This window comes from Gymnoscopelus microlampas, assembly GCF_963454915.1.
Source record: "Gymnoscopelus microlampas genome assembly, chromosome: 20".
Taxonomy (NCBI): Eukaryota; Metazoa; Chordata; class Actinopteri; order Myctophiformes; family Myctophidae; genus Gymnoscopelus; species Gymnoscopelus microlampas.
The window spans coordinates 37,807,697-37,829,015 of record NC_139957.1 but is presented as its reverse complement, the minus strand read 5'-3'; the positions used below and the strand labels follow the sequence as shown (position 1 = coordinate 37,829,015).

The 21,319-nt window shown below is 44.8% G+C and overlaps 1 protein-coding gene across 4 annotated transcripts in view; it reads left to right on the top strand.

Annotated features, from left to right (window-relative positions):
• The window catches only part of ralgapa2 (Ral GTPase activating protein catalytic subunit alpha 2), a 252,180-nt gene that overhangs the window by 159,775 nt on the left and 71,086 nt on the right, over positions 1–21,319 (top strand). For all 4 annotated transcript variants that reach the window (XR_014599889.1, XM_084045660.1, XM_084045658.1 and 1 more), the window contains 3 exons: positions 131–286; positions 8,759–8,917; positions 12,481–12,608. Coding sequence is in view for 3 of the 4 variants with exons in the window: in XM_084045660.1 (XP_083901786.1) it covers positions 131–286; positions 8,759–8,917; positions 12,481–12,608 (443 nt within the window). In the remaining variant the exon portion in view is untranslated. The remainder of the gene's footprint in view (positions 1–130; positions 287–8,758; positions 8,918–12,480; positions 12,609–21,319) is intronic.

Genomic DNA, 21,319 nt, shown 5'->3' with positions numbered 1-21,319 from the left:
TAATAGCAAAGGTTAAAGCCTCACTTTCTTCACTGTGTTGGCAGTGTGTAGAACAGCAAGAACAACGTTGTAATTTTATTTTTTCATTTTCAGTCGTGAGATAAAAATTGTGTGTGTGTGTCCCTCTCAGGTGGATCTGGCCACACACTGCGGCTTCATGGGGGGTCTCCAGAGAAACGGCAGCACGGGCGTCACCGCTCCTTACTACGCTACCTCCAACCTGGAAGCCATCTTCCACGTGTCCACGCGCATGCCGTCCGACTCGGACGACTGTCTGACCAAAAAGGTATTTTCACGTGTTTCCCAGCCGTCAAGCCTCCTCTTGTACACAGTAAACTAAAACCCTCTGCTAATTTAACTCAAGTGTATACATTCAACCAAATCGACCTGTAGGGGTTCATTTGGTTACATTTGTACACTTTGCAGAGTCACAGATGGATGAATAGACTGTGTAGGTGTGGGTGTCACATTAAACAGTTATGTGTCGTTGTATTGAATGTCCATTGCACAAAGCACAATGGGGTGCAGAGTGCATTTGGTGGTTTTGTATCTCCCACAATGCCTTGCAACAGTCTGAATCCGATTTTAGTGTTACATCATGAAAACATTGGAAGGAGTGTTTACCTCCAAAGTCAAAGGTGACACCAACTGAAAGGTCTGTTGGAGAATGTTTTCTGGGCACAATTTCTTTTTCTAAAAGAATAACAATCAAACGTGTTAGTTCTAATGCCGGATCCAGGCTCTGACTGTATTTCCAGGAAGCTATTATAGGCGAGCGTTACTATATCACCAATGCATTGTGGTCTATGTTAGTGTTTCCCAAATGGGGGAACTGGTACCCCTAAGGGTACTTTGGGGTACTTCCAGGGGGAGTCAGAAAACTTCAAATTTTATTAAAAAAAAGATGATGTCTAAATTAAAAAACAACTTGCCAACTAACTTGCTTTTTTAATAAATGTTTTACCTGTCCTGAGTGAGTTATAGTTGGCTAGCTCTTACAGAGCCACAAAATAGATAACTTTGTTGATATTGGGAAGGGTGCTGGTGAAGGGGGTACCTAGCAAAAATGTATTTGTAGCGGGGGTACACTAGTAAATCGGATCTTGTTTATTTGATACACTTATTGGTTTTAGCTCTTGCTCATTTGATTTTCCTATTTGTCTCATCTGTTTAAGAAAGTAGCTACACTAGCTGATATCTTGCACTTTTACCTTAGCGCTAGGTATGCTCTTACTAGCTTGTTTTAGAAGAGAATGCACTTAAGACTCCTGGTGATTGGTAGTTTTCTTACCTACCAATGTTGAATGCACTTACTGTAAGTCGCTTTGGATAAAAGCGTCTGCTAAATGACTGTAATGTAAATGTAATGTAAAGAACGGCTGAGAACCAATGTTCTATATAAAACCTCTGAACAAAGGCAGAATATTGCTTTAACCCATTAAGGCCTGAGTCCGATTCTACAAATGTCTTCTAAATCCTAACAGTTTTCTGAAAATACGTATGTTTCTATATCAGTGGTTCTCAAACTTTTTCATGTCAAGGACCCCCAAAATGATATGTATTTGGCCGCCGAACCCCATCTGAAAATATTTTGTTCCAGGGACCCCCAGAAGCAAAGATTTGATTCAAAAATGTTTGCTTTAAAACGATATATATTAAAGTATTTGCACCCATTTTCACGATTTTTTCAAAAATAGCAGATCTACAAGCTCATAGCGCGGCACTCGGTGCCGCGCTATGAGCTTGTATATCTGCTATTTTTGAATAGCCAAAATGTAAAATAATGCCTTTTTAGCTCAAATCAAAAAGTGACACAGATGCATTCCAGGTCTTAATGGGTTAAAGTATCACGACATACTTAACAGTACCAAAGTAAAAGCACAAATTACTTTCAAAAACGTGTCAATTTGTGTTGTTGTTGAGCCGGTATATCAGTGGAAAAGCGGGTGTTAATAAGAGGTGGGGCCTTCTCACTCAGAGAGAAGAAAACATCTGCCAATGTACTGTGAAGCCTAATGAGCCATTAAGAAAACATGCCCTCGCCACCAAAAAATGCAATTAGCACATTTCTATTGTTGAGCCCTTAATTATGGTAATACGGTAATGTTAAACAAACCCACGCCATGCTGATTACACCACCGCACCGTCAACCAGTTCAGACCCCCGTCTGTCTGTCTGCCACGGCGATCTGCATGTTTCCACGCAGGTCATCGTCGGGACCAATTTCGGAGGGAAAATGTTGAATATGCATCCGCCTGGCGAGCCAATCAAACCCGGTGGGATGTTAACCCGTTAAGACCTGGAACGCATCTGTGTCATTTTTGGGGATTTCTTTGGGCTATTAAAAAAAAACTGATCTACAAGCTCATAGCGCGGCAATCTGCGCCGCTATTTTTTTTGAGAAATCGTGAAAGTTTGTGCAAATTTTTAAATATATATACTTTTTTTAAAGCAACATCTGTAACTCAAATCTTCGCTTCTGGGGGGGATTCTACAAATGTCCTCTAAATCCTAACAGTTTTTTTGTTTTAAACTATTGCTGCTATATAATCAGTGGTTCTCAAACTTTTTCATGTCAAGGACCACCCAAAATGATATGTATTTGGCCGCGGACCCCCCATCTCAACATATGTTGAAGCACAGATTTGAGTTACAAATGTTCGCATTAAAAAATAAAATACATTAAAAGATTTGCACACATTTTCACGATTTCTCACAAAAATAGCAGATCTACAAGCTCATAGCGCGGCACTCGGTGCCGCGCTATGAGCTTGTAGATCTGCTATTTTTTGAATAGCCAAAGAAATCCCCCAAAAATGACTGATTCTTTCCCGGTCTTAATGAGTTAATTGGGGCGGAGAGTTTATTAGCGGATTTGGATGAGATGAATCACAAGGTTAACGAGGGCACTTATGCCTCTCTCTCTCCGCTCACCAGCAGCCTTCTGCGTTGACCTATCAGAGGGCCTCGATAGCAGCGTGGCAAACGTGTGACTCTGATACTCTCTCCTATAAAATATGACCTAAGTCAAAGGCTCTTGTCCAATTAGACCCCGTCTGACCTCCCACCGAGGCAACAGGCCCCCTCCTCACACACATGGACGGAGCCGGAGCAAAAAAGGTTCCCCCCCCCCCACGAGCACAAGGCGTCTTCTTAGAAAAACATGGTTTGCAGCCGGCCAGTTAACCCATTAAAGACCTGAGGCCGCCGATTCTACAAATGCCGATTCACGTTTTCTGAAAAACGTAAATGTTGCGTTATCAGTGGTGCTCCCAACTTTTTCATGTCAAGGACCCCCCCCCAAAATGATATGTAATTGGCCTGCGGACCCCCTCATCTCAAAATATTTTGTTCCAAGGGACCCCCCCAGAGGCAAAGATTTGAGTTAAAAAATGTTACACACATTTGTTGTTTGCAAGTTACAAGTTGCACACATTTTCAAAGAATTAAAAAAAAATAGCAGATCTACAAGCTCGTAGCGCGGCACTCGGTGCCGCGCTACGAGCTTGTATATCTGCTTCTTTTTTTTTTTTAAATAGCCAAAAAGTGTAAAATAATGCATTTTAGCTAAAAAATCTAGAAAAATGACACAGACAGACGCGTTCCCGGTCTTAATGGGTTAAGCCATGGTTGCCCGAGGGCTGGAGGAGAGAGTGTGGTGGCTGCAGACAGACACACACACACACACACACACACACACAGAGAGACACACAAGTCCTCCACCGACATGGCCTGACCCCCACCCCGCAGGTCGGGCCTATAACCGTATTACTGAGGCCAGCTGCTGCTGCTGCTGCTGCTGCTGGGCGCTGAACAGCTCTGCCCTAAAGCTCACAATTGGATTGGAGGAATTCATGTTTTTTTTTTTCTTTTTCCTCTTTTCTTTTGGATTTGAGCTGGAAGGGGGGGGGTGTGGGCGGAGTGGGGGGGGGGGGCCTGTTTTATTTTCCTTTTTTCTCTGCTGCCTTCAAACAGACAATCTGGCCAGCGAACACCCCCCCCCGTCCCCCGCCCGCCCGCCAGTATGCATCTATGGTTGCAGGCGGCCCCGGGCCCGGCGGGTGGCCGTGCTTGGACTGAAAGTTTTTATTTGTAAATTGACAGGGAAACTTCCTGCTTGGATACAGATAAAGCGTCTTTTTTTTCATCATCACAATTCTTCAGCCCCCCCCCTCTCTCCTCTCTGTCCCCCCACTACCCCCGTCTCTCTCTTAACCCATTGAGACCTGAAGCCGATCCTAGAAATGTCTTCTACGTATGTTTCTATATCAGTGGTGCTCAAACTTTTTCATGTCAAAGACCCTCAAAATGTATGTAATGTATTTCACCGCGGACCCCCATCTCAAAATATGTTGTTCCAGGGACCCCCCAGAAGCAAATATTTGAATTAAAAATGTTCGCTTTTTTCATAAATTGTTCACGATTTTTCATAAATAGCAGATCTACAAGCTCGTAGCGCTACGAGCTTGTAGATCTGCTATTTTTAAATAGCCAAAGTGTAAAATAACGCTTTTTTTTTAGCCCAAATCAAAAAGTGACACGGATGCGTTCCAGGACTTAACGAGTTAAGCCTCCATGCGTGCGGTCAGCCTTGCCAATTTTCTGTTGGGGGGGGGGGGGGGCCCGCGGCTAGTACAGGGATCTGTAGCGCGGGCAGGAAGGAGGAGGAGGAGGAGGAGGACCAATTACAGTGGCTCCCGGTCAAATGAATTGAAGCGGGCCGGTGGCACACTCTCTTAGGCCGAGGGGGCCGGGGGCCGAGGCCCTTAACCGGCCCCTCTCTCTCTCCACACAAAAACCTCAACCTCCTACAGCACCAACGAGGCCCAAATCGAATCTGCGCTCAGCCTAACTAATTCTCGCTACCACTGAGCACAGGTTCAGTATGGGGTCGAGAAGGGGAGTCGGGGGCTGTGTTGTGGGGTTGGTGGGGTGGGGGGGTAGATATGAACAGAGCCTGATGAATTTCCTCTCACAGCGGGGCATCGCCAATGAGAAGATTGGCCAGCGCCGTGGCGGGGGCCCTTCCTTCGCGAGCTAATTTCTCCGTGCTAACTGCTGCTAGCAAAGCAAGCAGCCCTAGCTGGAGCTCCCGCCGGCCGCGGTGCCCTCGATCGATCGCTTCCCTGTGGCGGCGGCAGGAATCGGATGAAAGGGTGGTCCTGCCGGCATCCGCCCGGCGCCGTGGCCTGGCGGGGTGGAAAAAAAGCTTAATGGCTGAATCCAGGCCCTGGTCACAGCACACAGTGGAGGAGGAGGAAGGGGGGGCGGGGGCAGGTCTGGGCCAATCGTAGTCATTATGCCATCTCTCTCTCATCTCTCTCTCTCTCTCTCTTTCACTCTCTCGACTGACTCACGCCCGTTTCCTCTCAGCTCGCTCGTCAGGAGCCCTCCCATCCCCCCCCCCCCTTCCGGCCAGGGCCGCTAATCAATGCCCGCACTCTAAAGTCACACCTCCTGATCACAGCTGAACACAGAGACACAACAACAGCCAGCTCTGCTCTCTGCTCTGGGCAGGATGCTGCAGCCATTTCACAGCATCCAACTAAGTTGCCGATTCTACAAATGTCTTCTGAATCCCAACAGTTTTTTGAAAAACGTTTCTATATCAGTGGTTCTCAAACTTTGTCATGTCAAGGACCCCCAAAATTATATGTATTTGGCCGCGGACCCCCATCTCAAAATATGTTGTTCCAGCCAGGGACCCCCCAGAAGCAAAGATTTGAGTTACAAATGTTCGCTTGAAAAAAATGTATATTCAAAGATTTGCACACATTTTTACGATTTCTCAAAAATAGCAGATCTACAAGCTTATAGCGCGGCACTCGGTGCCGCGCTATGAGCTTGTATATCTGCTATTTTTTAATAGCCAAAGTGTAAAATTATTCTTTGTTAGCTCAAATCAAAAAATGACACAGATGCTTCTTCAGGTCTTAAAGGGTTAACCAGACAATCCGGGACACGCATCTGTGTCATTTTAAGATGACTTTGGCTATTCAAAAATGGCAGATATAAAAGCTCATATTTGTTTTGTTTATTTGTTTATACTTGTTAGGGTCCCCATTAGCTGTGCCCTAAAGCACTGCCATAGTCTTCCTGGGGTCCACATATAAAAACAATACATACATATTTAAAACATGCATATCATCACTCATATGAGCTTGACTTGTAGTTCTGCAAATTCTTTTCCTAACAGTTTTCTGAAACACTTATGTTGATATAATATCAGTGGTTCTCAAACCTTTTCATGTCAAGGACCCCCAAAATGATATGTATTTGGCCACGGAGCCCCATCTCACAATATTACGTTCCAGGGACCCCCCCAGAAGCAAAGATTTGAGTTACAAATATTTTTTTTAAATGCACAAATGTTCCTGATTTTATTTTTATTTTTATTGCTGATCTACAAGCTCATAGTGCGGTAATCGGAATAAAAAATATGGCATCTGTCAGGCTCTAGTTATGTCACTGATAGTTATACTGTACTTGTACTATATTAACATTTGTATCATCCTTAACCGTTAAGTTAAATTCATTATTTCCGTTGTTTTATTTGATGGCCTTCCTGCCCTGGTGTTTGGCCTTTGTGCCCTCCAAAAAGTGGCAACACCAAAGACGGCCAAGTGGCCTTGACCCTAAAAAATGACGAAATTCCATGCCTGTCTGGCTGTGAGACACCAAATTTCTCTCTTGGCGTCTCAAGCTGAAAAGTTTGACCCCTGCACGCCTAGCTTGTACTGGGGCATACTTGTTATAAAATATAACTTAGCCACGTGCGTCTTTTCGTCTAAGGATGGGGAGAAGGTGTTTACCTTTTTCAAGGACAATCAGTCAATTTCCTGTCATTTGAGCGTACCTTTTTGTCCTGGACAGTCTCATTTGTGTTTGTGAACAACAGAACATGGAAATGGGAGGCAATTTGAGAGTCTTATGGGGAGGAAAGTTAATTGGATTTGAATGATTGGTTTTGAAATGCTCAATCTTGTTGCATGTCGTGTTTTGGTAATTTGAATTTGTAAATGAAAAAGCAATAAAAATCGCCCCGGGAAAGGCCAAACTATGGATATATATAACCCATTACAACAACACCACCCCATGTCCTACATTTGTAACAAACCGAACCGTTTGAAGACCCGTTGAGAATTCAGAGAGTTACGATTGATTTTAATTGTGGAGAGAGAGACCTCCTGCTTCAGTAGAGCAGTGGTTCTCAAACATGTTTGCCTCAGGGCACACATCCATGTAAACAACTTTTTCATCCACAGCACCCCTGAATTACATTGTTACTTTACAGCATCTTACATGTATGTCATATTACGGTACATAAATATGCAAATCTTTCCCCCTGATACAGTAGCCTAAGTCACGAGGAAAACTTGAGAGAATGTCCGTTTCCATTATAGGACAGATTGAAAATAACTTCCTACTTGATGCTTAACCCCAGCATCCTCATTCTGAGTGGGAAACATTTGCCAAAAATAGCCGATCTACAAGCCCACGTTGTGAGCTTGTAGATCTGCTGTTTTCGGCGAAGAGATTTGGTGTTGACTGAAAAAGAAACGCACCAAGTATAGTGCAACTCGGGTCCGTTTTACAAAGTCAAAATATGATCAAAGTATTTCCGTGGCACCCCTGGACCTGCCTGCGTCACGGCACCCTAGGGTGCCGCGGCACCCACTTTGAGAAAGCCTGCAGTAGACATACAGTACATGGAGGCACACGGCCTGACCCTGCCGACGATCACATTGACCCGGCGCTCCAATGAACAGCAGCCTGTGCCAGTGTTGATTTCGTCGACTAAAACTATGACGAAAAATGTTCGTCGACTACCTTTTTTCACTGACTAAAACTAAATGAAAACTAAGCTACGATGACTAAAACTAAGACTAAATATATTGACAATTTCGTCAAACAAATAAAAAACGGACTAAAATGTTAGTGCGGGGCTAGTAGAGAAGAGATCCAGTAGAACTAAAAGACGAGACATTTTATGTTTGGTTGCGCTCGGGTGTTGCGCTCTGAAAATAGCAGATCTACAAGCTCACAACGCGCCGCGCTGCGACGCGTTGTGAGCTTGTAGATCGGCTATTTTCAGCACGCAACCAAGTATCAAATCAGCCATTACGACGCCATCAAGGCGCCGCCCAAAATACATTTTAGTCTACATTTTAAATCAACAGTAGATTTAGTCGACTATAATCTTATATCTAGTCGACTAAAACTAGACTAAAACTAAAACATTTCAGATGACTAAAATATGACTAAAACTAAATGGAATTTTATTCAAAAGACTATGGCTGTCAAAATCAACACTGGCCAGGGCGGTATCCAGTATCTACATGTAGATCAGTGCTTTGAGCTTGTAGATCTGCAACTTTTGATGCTTTTGAATTTGAATCCTGAAAAGTAACAGTTTTGGACAATATGAGAGACGATATACACATTATCATTGGTCTTATAACCTCATATCGTTCCCGGCAAACAGCTGGTGTACTGTAGATAAAGTGTTACTGGATGTAAGCTATCGATCAATAGCCACTTACTTTGTTGTCGATGGAATGTCTAGTGATGCACAAAGACTGAATGATGTTTTTTGCTGTGGTTCATTTCCACTCGGGGGCCATCCAATGACAAATTACTTGAAACCTGTTTTCCTCGTGGCGATGACTTCCAAGGCATGTATCTGATTTGTGCTGTCGTGTGTGTGTGTGTGTGTGTGTGTGTGTGTGTGTGTGCGTGCGTGCGTGCGTGTGTCAAGCTGCGACACCTTGGAAATGACGAGGTGCACATCGTGTGGTCGGAACACACCAGGGACTACCGGCGCGGCATCATTCCCACGGACTTTGGAGACGTCCTGATCGTCATCTACCCCATGAAGTACTGCATGTTCTGCGTTCAGATCATGAAGAAACCACAGGTACCCACAATGCACCACCAGTACAGTACGCAAGCATAGACACAGAACAAACCACATTCATTACAACTGAACATGTGATTGTTTCTTTTTTTTTTTTAATTCATTATTAGCGACACGCTCTTTTAATTGCAACACAAATAGTGTCACAACCATTTAACCCTGGTATACTTTAAATATAAGGTAAGGTAAGTGATATTTTTTGGTTAAAACAAAAAGTATTTTGTTAAAAGGTTAAAGCACTATATTGTGGTCTCCCCGTCTCTCCAGCTCTTTAATAAACAGAAAATACATTTTTCGGTAGGTGTCAAAATCTCAGCCAATCAGGAGAAAGTACCCATTTTTAAGCTTCATTTTTATAGTGTTCCAGTTCCAATTTTGCCTGCTCATTTCTTAGTGTCATCACTTCCAATTTCACTTGTTTAATCTATATCCTGATTGAGTTCTCTATCCTGAATGGATAAAATTGGAAATGAAACTGAAACTGAAACGAAAATGCATTTTCTGTTTTATAAAGAGCTGGAGAGACAAGGAGACTCCTTTTACTGAACAAACACTCTATAGCAATGAGTACTATCAGAATATAGAGCTATTTAACAAAGAATTTAACCAAAGAAAATCACTTACCCTACCTTTAAATATATATTTATTTATATTATTGAAGATTAGATGCAGCTCTTTTTCTGGATCTGTCCTTTCTTTCATACCACACTCTTATCGGCTCCCTTTCCCCTCTAGACCCAATCTCTTCGCCAATTATTGTCGATCTACGACGTCACAACTGTACCGCCGCATTGTGAACTTGTAGATCTGTTATTTTTGAAAATCTTTCACCCATTATGACGTTCCCGGGGGGAAAGAGATGCTAGGGTTCATGTGGGTTAAGTGTAAACTGCACCACTCACTCATTTCAACAACTCCCCCGGTTTTCAAACGAAAGTTCCATCCATGTGGAATTTAAAGCAGGCTTTTTTTCACCCTGGCTTTTTGAATTTGGTTTCATACACTCCTCCTCATGTCTCTGTTGTCATTCATGCTGTCAGATCACGCCTCTGGGCCTCTGCTGTACTTCCAGTCCTGCGTTGTTGTTACCCACGGTGTGGCCATGTGCAGTGTTGCCAGATACTGTGAGAGAAACAAGCAACCAGGTCTAGGCAAGCCTGGCCATGTGCTCTACCGCAGTGCTTCTCAAACTTTTTCATGCCAGGGACCCCCAAATTAACACTTATTAGCCCGCGGACCCCCATAAGAGAAGATTTTTACGGCTCTAGCAGTGATTTTCAACCATTTCAATTTCAAGGACCCCCAGTTTGACATGCATTAGGCTAGTACGAACCCCATTTTATAGCATTTCTATCTCTGGGACCCCAATTTATATAGTAAAATCAATGTTAATTTAACTCTGAGAGTGTACAAATGGAACCAAATGGACCCGTTAGGGTCCATTTGGTTCCATTTGTACACTCTCAGAGTTACAGACCGATAAGGGTCCATTTGGTTCCTAACTATCATTTAGCTGGGGACCCCCTGGAACTCTCTCAAGGAACCCTGGGGGTCCCCGGACCCCACTTTGAGAACCAATGCTCTACCGTACCTCCCCCTCGCTCAGCTTGCTTTTTCATCTCTACCTGCTACCTGGCCTGGCGGAGACCTCACATTCTTCTAGTTTACTTTTGTATTTGTCGTTGTTAGAGACAATCATTTCCCTTGACTCTTTTCCCTATAAGCGATAGCTGACCAGCGCAATATTCTCCATGAGACAAAAGAGACTCTGTCATTGTCACGGTGTCCTCTGGCTGCTTTAGCTTCACATGGGGACACGGTCCAAAACGATATCCACAGCCTCCATCTAAACACAGAGTGTGTTTCTGGCCATGGGGCAGCGTTTTAACACGGCGGAACGGACGACAAAGCAGGAGAGCCAGGAATCCGCAGCAGCTTTGGCGCTCCGCTAACCTGCCAGCTAGCGCGCCGCCTCTGCCAGCCTGGCTGGCGATGATGGCAACCCCCAGCGTATACAGCCCCTCCCTGTGTGCCAGACCCCCGCGCCCATCTTCTTTCCAAAAAAAAAGACTCCAGACCTTCTGTGTTTTAGCCAAGAACCTGTCAAGCAATCGACACCGGCTTTTGTGATCCGCCGTTCACACAATGTCACGCTTTGCTATGGTTTCAGAGCGTGTTTCTTTCAGTTTAATTCGGCCTCTAACCCATTGAGACCTGAAGCCGATTCTACATGTCTCCTAAATCCCAACAGTTTTATGAAAGACGTATGTTTCTATATCAGTGGTGCTCAATCTTTTTCATGTCAAGGACCCCCAAAACTATATGTATTTGGCCGCGGACCCCCATCAAAATATTTTGTTCCAGGGACCCCCAGAAGCAATGATTTGAGTTAAAAATGTTCGCTTTAAAAATATTTATATTCAAAGATTTGCACACATTTTCACGATTTTTCAAAAATAGCAGATCTATCATATCTGCTATTTTTGAATAGCCCAAAGTGTAAAATAATGCTTTTTAGCTCAAATCTAAAAATGACACAGTTCCAGGTCTTAATGGGCTAAACTACATCGGTGTCATGGATGATGATGTCTCTTATATATGAGTTATTGCGCTCGGGATCAAGCGGCCCTCTCTGCATAACGACAAAGACAGCAGGGGGACCTTTTTGGAAGACTTTGACATTCACGTCAACTTCCAGGTCAACGACCATTGAGCTCCAGTGATTAAGGGCCCCCTACCACTATGCATGAACAGACGTGTATGCACGCACACACACACACATACACACACACACACACGCGCCGAAATGCATATTGCCTCATTGTATTTGTTCGCTAGTTCAATATGAGACCATTGTCTAGTATTGATTGTCATTTTAATTTCATTTGCCTGACATTGATTCACATTAGATATGTGCGGTTGTCATGCAAAGTTAGACAAAATCCAATTTTAACTTGAACCCTGGGTCCTCAACAGATGGAGAAACGGTGCCTCTAGATAAGATTTTTTTTAATCAACTCTCGTGTCCCAATTTAAAATGCACTGTGCGATCAGCGCGCAAAACCTAGAGGACACTCATCACGTTTAAGTTTGAATCAATATGGCTGGTTTGAAATGTCTTAACATCAGTGTTTCTCAAACTCTTTCATGCCAAGGACCCCCGAATTAATATTTATTTGGCCGCGGACCCCCCTATCAGATTTTTTGGGTGTGCCAGGGACCCCCATAAGTAAAGATTTGAGTTAAAAATGTTCGCTTTAAAAAATATACATCTTCAAAGATTTGCGCACATTTTCAAGATTTTTCAAAAAATAGCAGATATACAAGCTGATAGCGCGGCACCGAGTGCCGCGCTATCAGCTTGTATATCTGCTATTTTTTGAATTTTTGAATAGCCCAAAGTCTAAAACACAGATTAAGTGGTTACAATGATTATGACGCTATATTAACTAATTTTGCTGCAGGACCCCCATGGTACCCCCTCAAGGACCCCTGGACATCTCTATACCCTCCTCACTTTCTTTCCTCACTGTTTTGTTTGTTTTGTCGTCCCTCTCTCTCAGGTCCCTTTCTTCGGGCCCCTGTTCAACGGCGCCATCGTCACCGGAGCCCTGCTGCCCAGCTTGGTCCGGGCCACCTGCATCAACGCCAGCAGAGCCGTCAAGTCTCGCCTGACGCTGTACCAGAGCTTGTATCCTTTTCTGTAGATCAGTAAGTTGTTTTGTTTTTTTTTGTGCCAAGGACCGACCCGACCCCCCACATTGGGGGTCCCCGGACCACACTTTGAGAACCACCACCACTGCTGGAGATCTTCTGCGGCGGAGACGTGAGGCTTCGAGAAGTATCGACGGTAAGTCCCAGGGTGGGTTGGGGGGGTTGATTTTTGATGCCTCTATGCCTTCCGTTAACCCATTAAGACCGGGAATTTTACGTATGTTTGCTTTAATCAGCGGTTCTCAAACTGCCAATGTCAAGGACCACCCAAAGTTATATGTATTTGGCCGCGTACTCCCATCTCAAATTATTTCGTTCCAGGGACCCCCCCAGAAGCAATGATTTGAGTTACAAATGTTTGCTTTAAAAGATTTGCACAAAGTTTCTAAGATTTTTCAAAAAGTAGCAGATCTACAAGCTTGTGGCGCCGGACCTTGATATGAAAAGGGTTGAAAACCTCTCATATAAATGAATACAAATGCCAGGAGCTTCCAGAAGCAGTGCTTTATCTGCTCTCATAGATCATGCCATGATTGTGCTGCCGCCTGCTCAGTCAGTGTGCTCAGGAATGCCAGCTTGTATATCTGCTATTTTTTGAATAGCCAAAGAAATCTTAAAAATGACACAGATGCGTTCCCGGTCTTAATGGCTTAACCCACTAAGACCTGGAACTGTGTCATTTTTAGATTTGAGCTAAAAAAAACATTATTTTACACTTTGGGCTATTCAAAAATAGCAGATCTACAAGCTCGTAACGCGGCACCGAGTGCCGCGTTACGAGCTTGTAGATCTGCTATTTTTGAAAAATCGTGAAAATGTGTGCAAATCTTTGAATATAAATACTTTTAAAGCGAACATTTTTAACTCAAATCTTTGCTTCTGGGGGGGTCCCTGGAACAAAATATTTTGATGGGAGTCCGCGGCCAAATACATATAATTTTGGGGGTCCTTGACATGAAAAAGATTGAGCACCACTGATATAGAAACATACGTTTTTCAGAAAACTGTTGAGATTGAGGAGACCTGTAGAATCGGCTTAATGCCTTTTTGCTTGTCGCTGCTGAGCTGCCACGCTAAGAAGTGAGATATTTTTTTAGGCTTTCAGCCCCGCCGGTGGGCTGATGTGTTTGCTGGCCGCTCATTCATTCAGACAGACATGCGGTGCGGTGGCAGCGTCAGTGTCAACGTCGGCCCCGAAACGGCACACACGGCTGACACTGAGCTTTAATGCTAGAGAGACACGGCTGATTTACATACAGCTATTGGCTTGTGTTTGACAGCCCGGTGCTGGCTGGCTGGCGTGTCAGAGAGAGTGTGTGTGTGTGTGTGTGTGTGTGTGTGTGTGTGTGTGTGTGTGTGTGTGTGTGTGTGTGTGTGTGTGTGTGTGTGTGTGTGTGTGTGTGTGTGTGTGTGTGTGTGTGTGTGTGTGTGTGTGTGTGGCGCTGTTTCTAGTGGCAGGAGCGCTGATAATGTGTCATCATTTATCATTGATGTGTTATGGATCACACAGAGGAGGACTCGCGCACACACACACACACACACACACACACACACACACACACACACACACACACTGTCTGCATACAAACAAACAAACACACACACACACACACACACACACACACACACACACACACACACACACACACACACACACACACAAACAAACATATGCACACACGGCTCATCCGTCCAGCAGTGTGTTGTTAAGCACATGACTCCAGCTGTAGTTGTCAGTTGGTTTAAAGCGGGTGTAATCACCAATGGAGAGGAATTAACATGTGAATGCCAGCAACACAGGGAGGGGGGGGGGGAGGATGGGGGGCGGCCCCCCCCATCACCATCCCTGGGGTGGGGGGGTGGGGGGGGTTGGAAGAGAAACCTGATATCCCATAAAGCATTGCTCCTCCTCAGACAGCCATGTACAGCAACCCACCACCTCAGCTCAGCACAAACCACGCACTCACGCTGCCCCTCTGGCGGTTGCCATAGGAACCTCCCCCAAGGAGGTTTCATTGAGTGGAAGAAGACTAGTGTCTTTTGTTTTGTTTTGTGGGGAGGTGGGGGGGGGGGGGGGGGGGTGGGGGATGGGCTGTTCAGCGGGCATACTGTAAAGTTTACCATAGTTGGCCCAAGAACAACAACAAGTCTTATTTAATGATGCTGTTGTTTTTTTCTCTCTTTATTTGCTGTGTCAACAACACGACTTATTGTCTCCTTATGGTCAGTGTTTGTGACTGCCTTTGTCACGCTCACACCCCGTGTTTACAGGTCTGTGTGTGTGTGTGTGTGTGTGTGTGTGTGTGTGTGTGTGTGTGTGTGTGTGTGTGTGTGTGTGTGTGTGTGTGTGTGTGTAAAAGTATGCAAGCGGGTGCACCCCTCCCCACCCCAACCCATACCAGCCCCCTCCCTCTTTGTGTCCCCGGGGGCATTCTGAGTGACAGATGTCTGTTACCCGACGCCAAGTGAATTACCCCAGTGTGACTCGCACTGCCGGGCGGGGGGGACGGGGGACGGGAGGGGCATTTGGGGAGGGAGGGGGGGGACGGGCCTGCCTGCCTGCCTGCCTGCCACTGTGAGCCTGGAGGGGGTTTAGAGAGAGATGGAAGCCAACACTGGGACAGAGCATCCATACCTGGCATTCCTGAGCACACTGACTGAGCAGGGCATGATCTATGAGAGCAGATAAAGCACTGCTTCTGGAAGCTCCTGCCATTTTTGTATGACTTTGTATCGGTGGGTTTCAACCCTTTTCATATCGAGGTCCATTATCTATTCGGCATTACGAGCCATTTGATTAGATTTAGCCTCTCAGACCCCAAGACTTAGAATATTTTTGTTATCGTTGGATATAGATTTTGTCCACAAATCCATCCTGTATTGATGTTGTGACCAATAGGAGAGCCAACTTTGATCAAAATAACAATTCTTTAATTAAGTAAATGCAGATGTTTAACAATAATTTAACTCTTGAGAGCGTAAAATGGAACCAAACGGACCCGTAAGGGTCCGTTTGGTTCCATTTTACGCTCTCAAGAGTTAAAGATCTGTCAGGGTCCATTTCGTTACCAATCATTTAGCTGGGGACCACCTGGAACCCCCTCAAGGACCACTGGTGGTCCCCGGACCACTGGTTGAGAACCATTGCTTTATATACTTGTGAGGACATCAGTATTAGGACAGCGATTTTACGAATGCAATTTCAAATCTTTGGGGGGACATTTTTTAACCCTGACCCTAAAAGCCCCAAAATAATAGCAGATCTACAAGTTCACTGTGAGCTTGTAGATCTGCTATTTTCGGTGCACGACACCGGAGCACAACTTAAGTATAAATCAGGCATAACTCGAACCCTAAGTAACCTAACCTCTAAATAAATGATAACCTCTAAATGCCTAATCCTAAGCCCTAACCTGAATCTCTCCTAATTGTAAGCCTAAATCCCCAAACCGTTTTTTTTTTACCATAAAACAACCATTTCTCTTGGGTATTTTGTCTCTCAAACTCTGCTATACTCGCGGGTACCTCACAAGTATAGTAATGCAAGTGTACACACATACACACACACACACACACACACAATAGCAGATGTACAAGTGAGTGCCGCGCTATGAGCTTGTAGATCTGCTATTTTTGAATAGCCAAAGTATAGAATATGGTTAAAGTGGTTGAAATGATTGTGACGCTGTATTAACTCATTTTGCTGGGGACCCCCTGGTACCCCCTCCGAGGACCCCTGGGGGTCCCCGGACCCCACGTTGAGAACCCACGATCTATGTGGTCTGTTTTGTCCGTTGTGGCTCTAGGACGAGCGTGTGTATGAATGAAGGAATGCTCATTGGCGTGACAGGTTTCTGCGACGATTACTTTGACGTCTGAAAACATCCCACCGATCTGCAAGAGATGACTTTTTACGGTGGTTCGAAATGTACAGTACAGTGTTGGAAAGAATTTACAACCAAGCGATGGTTTCAAATGTTTTACCATCGTCACTTCGGGGCAAAGAACACGAATGCCAGAACAAAAATGAAACGAAAGGAAACCCTGTTTTATTTGGCCTTTTGTATTGGTATTATATTGTACACACAGCCCTTTGCGTTTGTCCCGCTATTCTTCCCTGCCATATTTCTATCATCTCAGGATATGTGGCTCTTTCTTTTTCTTTTACAAGTCGCAACAATAGCCTAGCCTTTTCTCTCTCTCTCTCTCTCTCTCTCTCTCTCTCTCTCTCTCTCTCTCTCTCTCTCTCTCGGATGTTTTCTTTTTGTGTGTGTGTGTGTGTGTGTGTGTGTGTGTGTGTGTGTGTGTGTGTGTGTGTGTGTGTGTGTGTGTGTGTGTGTGTGTGTGTGTGTGTGTGTGTGTGTGTGTGTGTGTGTGTGTGTGTGTGCGCGTGCAAAGATGAAACCCTCATCCCCTTCCGTTTTTTTCCCTGTGTCACAAAGCCCCGGCGATCCTACAATCTGCTCTCTGCCTGCGAGGCCGCTCTCCAAGGTAATTAGTTGAATATTTCTTCAAAGAGAAGCTATATGACCCCCATCTGTCCAGATAAAAGGCCAGTATGGTGCTGTGGTCCTCTCCTCTCCTCCTTCTCCTCCGTCAGCGGGTTGGAGTAGGACTCCAGCAGCCCTGCTGCACGGCGCGCACCATCTCTACGGCTAATTGGATTTGGTATTGAAAAAAATGACCCACCAGCTACATTGCTGGACGCATACACGCACACACACACACACACACACACACACACACACACACACAAAACAGTCAACATGACTGCTTTGTTGGAAGACGGTTCTCCGTTTCCCCCTCCGGTCCACACACATGCACTCACAGACACACACACACACACACACACTCTTCCTCTATATTTTGCGAGAGAACTGCACAAGTATGTATGCGTGTGTGTGTGTGTGTGTGTGTGTGTGTGTGTGTGTGTGTGTGTGTGTGGGGGGGGGGGGGTGGGGTGTGTCCATCTTCCTGTACGGTGACCAGCTGTGCGTTCTCTCTCTCTCTCTCTCGGTTAAGATGTGTGTCCATTTTGTCTGTCGGGGGAGACAGACGTGAGTTGACTCACAGAGCTCGCATCGTCCTCTCGGAGACGAATCGTAATGTATCATCTATTATTTATATGGCTGATGGAAGAAGCAGCTGGCTTGGCTTTGGGTCAGGAGGGTGTATTGTCTGTCTGTGAGCGATTCCACTCTCTTTTCTTTTAAACGCCATTTGGAATACAGTTGTTGTGGGCACAGAGTGTACAATCCTTTGAACGATTCAATTTTAAAGGACAAAACCAGTGTCGCAACACATTGTTGTGCCATTGTTTACCCACACAGCTGCTGGACCTGTTTCTGTCTATAAAAGCAGTGGTTCCCCAAAACGTTTCAAAAATAGCCAATCTACAAGTTCACAGTGTGTCTCCAACTTGTAGATAATAATAACATATAGGGCTTAAAGGAGAAATGAATTCATCGTCAACCTTATTCATACCTCTTCATGTAATTAGCCTTCACTAACACTCATTATTCATAAGATGGCACAATTTCCGCCGACTCACTCTGTGTCATTATCCATTCAGTCCGGGAACGGATCTATAAATGTCCTCTAAATCCTCTAAACAGTTCTCTGAAAAGGACCCCCAAAATGATATGTATTTGATCGCCGACCCCCATCTCAAAATGTTTTGTTGCAGGGACCCCCCCAGAAGCAAAGATTTTAATATTCATAGATTTGCACTAAATGTTCAAGATTTTCTCAAAAATAGCAGATCTACAAGCTCATAGTAATAGGGTGGTATTCGGTGGTAAATGACACAATACATGTGTCATTTGAAATTACCAAACTTGTCTACCGATGATGTCACTGTGTTTCTGAACTGTCCACAGCCCTCCCCTCAGAGACGGAGTGAGTTGACAGAAATGGTGCCATGTTATAATGAGCATTAGTGAGGGCCAATTATATGAAGGCAGATTTGAAAATGGGTGAAGTGGTCCTTTTTAAGTGTTGAACATTTTTCATTTTGCTGGGGACCCCCCCTCAACCGCTGGGGGCTCCCTGGACCCCCCACTTTGAGAGGAGAACCAGTGCCCTAAAGGACGGGTACATTTCTCTCTATAATAACTGCTGTGTGTGTGTGTGTGTGTGTGTGTGTGTGTGTGTGTGTGTGTGTGTGTGTGTGTGTGTGTGTGTGTGTGTGTGTGTGTGTGTGTGTTTATTTCCTTTTCTTCAATTTCCTTTCTTCATATCATAAGACATCTGTTGTGTCTCTTGAACCCGGGCCTCGGCATTGCCTGACCTTGCTATCTGCCGCTGTCGCGTAGCGTCATGCTAGTTAATACCGTCATCCAGGGGAATATAATGTCTTCATCCGTTGGCCACTACTTGTGTCTCTCTCTCTCTCCCTCTTGAACAAGCACTTGGGTTTGATGTGGCGTCCGTCGCTGCTCGTGAAGTGGGTATTGTGCGAGGCGAATAGGTGTGTGTGTGTGTGTGTGTGTGTGTGTGTGTGTGTGTGTGTGTGTGGTAGCAGCTTGTAATAGGTGAGACAGAGCAGGACTGACCTTGATTTGGAGACGCAGCATCCCTACTGGACAGAATCAATAGCTTTTGCACGCTGCCCTTACTCTTCATGCTCTGCTGTGTGACACACACACACATACACACACACATATATACACACAGACACACACACGGATCCATCTCCAGGCGGCGATCAATAGCCATAATCTGTTCCTGTCCATGGCCAGTCATGCGAGCCAGGCTTTTAGGTGGCTGTGGGTCTGTGTGTGTTTGTGTGTGTGTGTGCGCGTGTGTGTGTGTGCGTCGGCGCGCACATATGCACACGTGTGTGCTCAGTAAGGCCTCATCCTCTCAGTGGAACCAAGAAAGCGTCTGTCTGCCTGTCTGCCTGTCTGTCTGTCCTCAGGTACAACCGCTAGCTAAGCCCCCGAAAAGGAACCAGAAATAGTGATGTGTCGTTCATGATCGATTCGTTCAAAAGAACTAGTCCATTTGCCGCGAACGAGCTCGTTCACTTTCTGAAAATGTTACGTTCACGCGCGACGAAAAAAAAAACGCTCCCGCGATGGTGTTTTACACACATTATGGAACATACATTAACCACTTTAGCCTTATTTTACACCTAGGCTATTTGAAAATAGCCGATCTACAAGCTCACAACGCGTCGCATCGCGCCGCGTTGTGAGCTTGTAGATCGGCTATTTTCAAATATGTTAGTATTTGTTAGTATACTACATATTCTAGTGCGCTAGAAAATAGCGCTACTGAACGAGAACGTGAACGAATCATCTTGAACGAATCAATGCCGTGAACGTGAACGAAATCGTTCGTTCACTGAAATTAACTTTTTTTTCCCACCACTAGAAAACGTAATGAACGTGATGTCCTGTGTGTGTGTGTGTGTGCGCCGCCTTTTGTGTGTGCGCGGCGTCACTGTGCTCCCCCCAGACACAATCACAAACATTGCAGTCATCACATCGACAACGATCCCCCCCGCCCCCCCCCTCCCCCCCTCCTCGCTCCTGGACCGGAGTCGTTTTTTGATTGATTGATTGAAATTTGTATTAGGCAAAAGAATGTAAAACAACACAGTTACATTTATAATGCTTTTGTCTAAAAGGTCCGGCCAAAAAAGTCCTTGCGGACTTGTTTCCGTTGGGGTCCTTGAATTAATTTCATAGACATATATAGTAGCAACCAAACAGTTCAAAGATCAGCATAAAAATACAGAGGAAAAAAAAATACCACTATGTACAAAAAAAAGCATGAGAAAATAAAAATATATACAAAAAAAAGCATGATGAAATAAAAAAATATGCACAAAAAAGGGGAGGGGGGGGTCGTCTGTCTACAGGGAAACTGGTACTAGCTCCTCTTTAGGCCTCCAGAAAGATGAGTTTTTAGGGCTGTTTTGAATGGGCTCAGCGAACTGCATTTCGTCATTGTTGAACTCGTCGGGGTCGTCTCTCTTTGTTAGACGAGGGTGCTCGTCGCTCGCTTTGTGTACGTACCGTAAGATTCCTCACCTTCAGTGGAGATGAAAGTGTTGCGCCCTCAGCCCTGTACGCACGATAGGGTGTCATGAATAGGCTCTGCCATGTTAGTGTTGTCTCCATGCATTATTTAGCATCGCTGATAGGCCTAATTTGCCAGCTGTTGTGTGCCCATAACTGTCAACACACACACACACTACACAGTCTCGTGGATAATACTCAGTGGCCCCTATCGCCCGCGCGAAGCATTGGCGCTTGGCTGGGCACAGCGAGGCGCCAAGGCGGTCATTATCCCATTAAGACCTGGAAACGCGTCTGTGTCACTTTTTGATTTGAGCTAAAAAAAAGCATTATTTTACACTTTGGCTATTCAAAAAATAGCAGATATACAAGCTCGTAGCGCGGCACCGAGTGCCGCGCTACGAGCTTGTAGATCTGCTATTTTTTTTTAAAATCGTTAAAAGTGTGCAAATCTTTGAATACGTATTGTTTTAAAGGTAACATTTTTTAACTGGTGATTAGTAGTTTCATTCCCTACCTATGTTTTTTTTGTATTATTATTATTCAATTGTTTTTATTGATTTTTTCAAGACACACACACATACCAACATATAACAAACAACAAGACACCACAGACACTAGTACACAATATCAAAGGAAAACAGATACTCATATCAACCAA